The sequence below is a fragment of the Hipposideros armiger genome, unplaced genomic scaffold (assembly GCF_001890085.2).
Source record: "Hipposideros armiger isolate ML-2016 unplaced genomic scaffold, ASM189008v1 scaffold_7, whole genome shotgun sequence".
Lineage (NCBI taxonomy): Eukaryota > Metazoa > Chordata > Mammalia > Chiroptera > Hipposideridae > Hipposideros > Hipposideros armiger.
Genome location: NW_017731357.1, coordinates 8,674,738 through 8,680,553, shown reverse-complemented (window position 1 = coordinate 8,680,553; position 5,816 = coordinate 8,674,738). Strand labels below are relative to the sequence as shown.

The 5,816-nt window shown below is 47.6% G+C and overlaps 2 protein-coding genes across 3 annotated transcripts in view; both read left to right on the top strand.

Moving 5' to 3' along the window:
- The window catches only part of SYTL5 (synaptotagmin like 5), a 208,180-nt gene that overhangs the window by 51,814 nt on the left and 150,550 nt on the right, over positions 1-5,816 (top strand). The window lies entirely within an intron of this gene.
- LOC109385878 (RAC-beta serine/threonine-protein kinase-like) lies at positions 693-2,372 on the top strand. 2 transcript variants are annotated; one of them, XM_019648576.1, is made up of 2 exons: positions 693-1,686; positions 1,816-2,372. In XM_019648576.1, the coding sequence occupies exons 1-2, from the start codon at positions 858-860 to the stop codon at positions 2,286-2,288; spliced, it is 1,302 nt and encodes a 433-aa protein (XP_019504121.1). In that variant the 5' UTR covers positions 693-857; the 3' UTR covers positions 2,289-2,372. The 2 variants fall into 2 exon arrangements, with proteins under 2 accessions (XP_019504121.1, XP_019504110.1); XM_019648565.1 differs by having other exon boundaries at positions 740-2,372.

The following is a 5,816-nucleotide window of genomic DNA, read 5'->3' as shown; positions in this document are numbered from 1 at the left end:
CGAGGAATTATGAAGCTCACTGAAAGATGGCAAAAGGTTATCAAACAAAACGGGCAATATATCATTGATTGATCTTTGTTCTTTATATAAATAAATGACCTTTGAAAAACATAGACAAAATATGTCATGACTTTTTTTGACAGCCCAATAATACTTGATACTAAAGTAGCCAGAAGCTCATTTTGAAAATCTTATGAATAAACTTATGAAAAGTGAGCAGATTTGGAAAACAATTAACACACATTTATGTTCCTTTTCAAATTCTGTTTCTGTGAACCTTCTACAGCTTCCTGTACATGTTCAGTTTTGTATTTCAGCCTCCTCTTTCCTATTCTGGCACAAAAAGCCATTTTACTTTAGAAACATTCTCTTTTTTCCCCTTTATCCTGAGACTCGTTATTAGAGTCTCATTCATGTATACTAATTACAACTTTTAAACAACGTCACTTTTTTTTTTTTTGCAGAGAAGACTAGGATTCACAACTGTGTACTGTCTGAATTTATCAGACCAGCTCATGCATATACCCAGCCCAGCTTTATTCGGCCACACACATTCCTTATACAGTGTTTTACTGTGACAAAAATGAGCATGTTCATTGACAGACATAAAGATGTAGCTTCTTTGTAGCATGCGCAAATAAGTATATAAATTAAAATTTTGGCCGCCACTGCACCCAGAACAGCCAGGAAACACAGGAGCGGGACCAAGCGCAGTGTGGCGATAGGCGGGAGTAGAGCCCCGCTGGAGAAACTGGACGGCCGCCAGTGACAGATTGTGCTCTGTCCACCCGTGCCTCCTGCATGTCCTGCTGCCCTGAGCTGTCCCGAGCTAGGTGACAGCGTGACACGCTGCCACCATGAACGAGGTGTCTGTCATCAAAGAAGGCTGGCTCCACAAGCGTGGTGAATTCATAAAGACTTGGAGGCCCCGGTACTTCCTGCTGAAGAGTGATGGCTCCTTCATTGGATATAAGGAACGGCCAGAGGACCCTGACCAGACCCTGCCCCCCCTAAACAACTTCTCCGTTGCAGAATGCCAGCTGATGAAGACCGAGATACCAAGGCCCAACACCTTTGTCATACGCTGCCTGCAGTGGACCACAGTCATTGAGAGGACCTTCTATGTAGACTCTCCAGATGAGAGGGAGGAGTGGATGCAGGCTATCCAGATGGTCGCTGACAGCCTCAAGCAGCGGGGCCCAGGTGAGGACCCCGTGGACTCCAAGTGTGGCTCCCCTAGTGACTCTTCCGCAGCTGAGGAGATGGAAGGGGCAGTTAGCAGTGCCCAGGCCATGGTGACTATGAATGACTTCGACTATCTCAAATTTCTCGGCAAGGGCACCTTTGGCAAAGTGATCCTGGTGCAGGAGAAGGCCACTGGCCACTACTACGCCATGAAGATCCTGCGGAAGGAGGTTATCATTGCCAGGGATGAAGTTGCCCACACCGTCACTGAGAGCCGAGTCCTCCAGAACACCAGGCACCCATTCCTCACTGCCCTGCGATATGCCTTCCAGACCCACGACCGCCTGTGCTTTGTGATGGAGTTCGCCATCGGTGGTGAGCTATTCTTCCACCTGTCCCGGGAACGTGTCTTCACGGAGGAGCGGGTCCGCTTTTATGGCGCAGAGATCGTTTCAGCCCTGGAGTACTTGCATTCACGGGACGTGGTGTACCGTGACATCAAGCTGGAAAATCTCATGCTGGACAAAGATGGCCACATCAAGATCACAGACTTTGGCCTGTGCAAAGAGGGCATCAGTGACGGGGCCACCATGAGAACCTTCTGTGGAACCCCCGAATACCTGGCACCTGAGGTGCTGGATGACAATGACTACAGCCGGGCTGTGGACTGGTGGGGGCTGGGCGTGGTCATGTATGAGATGATGTGCGGCCACCTGCCCTTCTACAACGAGGACCATGAGCGCCTTTTCGAGCTCATCCTCACGGAGGAGATCCACTTCCCACGCACACTCACCCCTGAGGCCACGGCCCTTCTTACCGAGCTGCTTAAGAAGGACCCCAAGCAGAGGCTAGGCGGGGGGCCCAGCGATGCCAAGGAGGTCAGGGAGCACAGGTTCTTTCTCAGCATCAACTGGCAGGACGTGGTAGAGAAGAAGCTCCTGCCACCCTTCATACCTCAGGTCACATCTGAGGTCGACACAAGGTACTTCGATGATGAGTTCACCTCCCAGTCCATCACACTCACGCCCCCGGACCGCAAGGACAACCTGGACCAGCCGACCCTCTTCCCCCAGTTCTCCTACTCGGCCAGCATCCGCGAGTGAGCAGCGCTGCCTGCCTGCCACTGACGCCGCCATGGGACACTCACAAGGCTGCCATCACTGCCGGAGGGCTTTGTCCTTTTTTTTTTTTTTAACTTTTTATTTTGCCTTTTTTGTTTGCATCTCCATCCTTCACCCCTCAAATCCAATTTCCAGTTTTTTCTTCAGCCCTCTGCCAGAATCCCCTCAGTGGACCCAGTGGCCCTGCCTCCAGGATCCTGTCCTGCCCTCACCTTTGTTCCCAGACCAGGACTGGGGAGACTACACTGCCTGTCCCAGGACTGGGCTTTTGGGCAATTGGGGAGATTCCAGTTTTTCATCAACACAAGCCCCAGTGAGGAGGGAAGGTAGAGTGGGAGCCTGCCTGAGTTTCCGGCCAGGCGCCCTCAGGCAGCCTGCCTCTGCGCTGCTGCCCTCGGAAGCTGCCGCCTTGTGGGTACCTGCTGGACAGTGCTCTGGGGCTGCCTTCTATGCCTGTCATTAGGCTCTGAGTGGCCTGGCGAAGGGACAGTCCAGCGCTGTCCCCCCATGGAGGTAGAAAAGCAATAATGTGTAAAGATAGGGCATTTGGGAACTGCAGGAGTGGAGGTCTAGGGCTCCCTCGTGTGGCTGGGGCCCAGTTACCCTGTGGGGAACCTGGAGGGGCCCTGGGGATGGGTGCTGCCTCCCCTCGCCCCACGCTGCTCTCCTGACCCTGTGGAAGAGGCAGGAGGAAAATTTGGGGCCTAGCCTCCCCACCCCCCAGCCCCGTGCCTTACCAGGCTTCCTCCCTAGGGCTTCCTTCCAGCTGGCCTTACCTCCCGCTGGACCCCGGGCCTGGCCCCGGCCCCTCCAAGGAGGGGGGCCGGGATAGCCCCTTCTCTCTGCCTGGGGTGGAGAGGTGCCAGTCTCGGCTGTTACACATCTCGCACCGAGACAGTATTGGGCCCCGTGGACTTGGGTCGAGGAGGAGGCGGGGGTAGGTGTCTCTGGTACTTACTGGGGTGGGGGCCTCTGAGAAGTAGGGCTCCAGGCCACCTCCCCCCTCCCCCTCTCCCAGCCCCACGTTCTGCAGCCTTAAGATGAACATGTGTCAGTGCTCTGGGCACTTGTGTGTGTGCCTTGACCTGTGTGTGGGTGTCCCTGTGCATCTGGGACACAGATACACACAGGGTGTATGTATGTGAGGGCAAGCGTGTCCCAGCCTCGAGTGTGAATGCTATGTGTGGGCTCGGCCCCAGTCCCTGGCCCGAGCATTTATTTCATCCCAGGGGAGGGGTGCTGGCCTAGCAGGGGAGTCACACTTGAGGTCCACTTGCCCTGCCCCTCCCCCTTCCCAGCAAAATCTCCTGGTGTTTGGAATATAGTTTTTGTGGTTTTGATCTCCCCACCCCACCTCCTGTACTAAGTAGTTCACAGAGAGACATCCTGGGGTGGGGTGGGTTTTGGTTTGGGGGAGTGTGAGGGGGTCTCTTTTCCTTTTTGTGTATGTCATTTGACAATTCTTCCTCCCCAATGGCCTTTTCCCGTTCCTCCTATTTGTACGGTACAAGCAATAAAGACCCTCGTTTAAGAAAAAAAAATGTGCTTAATCATCATTGTTTCAGTGTTTTTTCTTATAAATGATCAAAGCCATCCATTATTTAACTTAATGTAATATCATCCCATATTTTCAGTTACCAGTATCTAATGATTTGGGAAATGCTCCCAAGCTGACATACTATAACCTTATTACTATAGAAATTCAAGTGTGGCAGAAACATAATTCAATTTGGTTAAACAATTTTATGTTTTTCGAGGGCTGGCCGAGTGGCTCAGTTGGTTAAGAGCTCGCTCAAGAGTGTGAGCTCTCAGCAACAGTGGTTTGAGTCGTGGCCCGAGCTGAGCTGCCAACAGGTGGCAGGATGGCTCCGCTAAAAAAAAAATGTTTTTCGAGTCTAAATCTTTTAGTGGAAGTAATTCTCGTTCATTTGATCATTAAAACAGTAGAAGTTTAGAAAAAAATATACTCAGGTAGCATAACAATGCATGCTGTATTATACTTAGTACTGATAAGTCAAAGAATACATAGTTGTTTTCACAAAAACAAAACTATTAAGCTAGACGTACTTACCAAAGATCTACCTAAATTATATGAATTTGAGTTTTTAAAATGGTTGTAAGTCAGTTTCTGGGAGAATATATATTTAAATTTAGCTCATTTTAAGTATCATAGTTTAATTTTTAAGAATATTCCATGTATGTAATCAATTATTTATTAGATATGCCAATCAGAACAGAGCTCCTTTAAATTCAGAGATTTTATGACCTAATAATGTCACCCAGAGGTAGGAAAACATTACACACTCATACAATTAGAGGTGAAGGCATTTTTGAATTACAGACACATAGACATATAAGCAGAAATAGAGCATATAGCTTTAATTCTAGAATTGTACCATGAGTTAAGAATAAACACAGATACAGAAAATCTCGCCAGTGCAGGTATCAAAATGCTGTTCTTCACCTATTGGGTATGAAATTATTAATTGATTTCAGCTCAAAAACAGATAAACCAAAAAGTAAAATGACCAACAAGCCAGATTTTCAGTTCTCTCTCATCCATTCAAATTTAGATCTCTATAAACTGTGAATCCATTTAGAAAGACCTCTAAATGGTCCAACTCTAAAACCAAATTCCCTTTCATTTCTGCCAACAATGGGGAATAACTTATGGGCTACAGTGTATCCAAATTAAAACAAAAACTAAGGAGATCAGAAAATTAGAACTAGAGAAACAGTGTTAACATCATTGTATTGGTGCTTTGGATTCATCTGGACCACCAAGAAAGGACATGCCTGGGCTTAAACTCTGCACGAGTTACACTTCTCTGTCATTGAAATTTGCCTGGCTCTGGTAAGTTAATGGATTGGACATTTTGGTTTGACCTCTAAGATGATTAAAAGATAATTTTCAGAACAAGATAAAATCATAATACTCATACAGATGTGAAATGGGCACATCTTTAAAGATGTTACTTAACTCATGAAAGAACCAGCAGATGTTATAACCATTGAAAAAGAGAATGCAAAGAACTGACACAAGACTATTGTTTAATAATATTGAAATGTGCGCAGAGGTCAGAGCCACAGGCCCTAGGATGGAGGCTCTGTCCCAAAAGGTTGATCCACAGGCCCAGGACCCAGCTTACAGCCATTGTTTTCACGCCTTAAAACCTAATGGATAGAACTTGTTGGTTGGATTTCAAACTTGCTTAGGGCTGATGACTCTTCTCCCCTTGTTCTCTCTTGTGGAATCAGAATATCCATAACTATTATTCCATGACTGACACGCCATTGTATTCTGAGAGTAAATAACTTATTTTCCAGTTTTAGAAGTTCATAAATGTAGAGCAGTTTTGCCCCAGGATGGATCATTCCGAGAATCTCACCCAGACCTGATTTAGATGAGATTTTAGACTTTGAGTTGGTACTGAAGGGGGTTCAGACTTTTCAGGTTGATGGCGTGGTGTGAATGTATTTTGTATGTGGGATGGACAGGAATCTCTAGGG

Coding starts and splice junctions, on each gene's coding strand:
- LOC109385878 (XM_019648565.1), top strand. CDS start 858: ATGAACGAGGTGTCTGTCATCAAAGAAGGCTGGCTCCACAAGCGTGGT.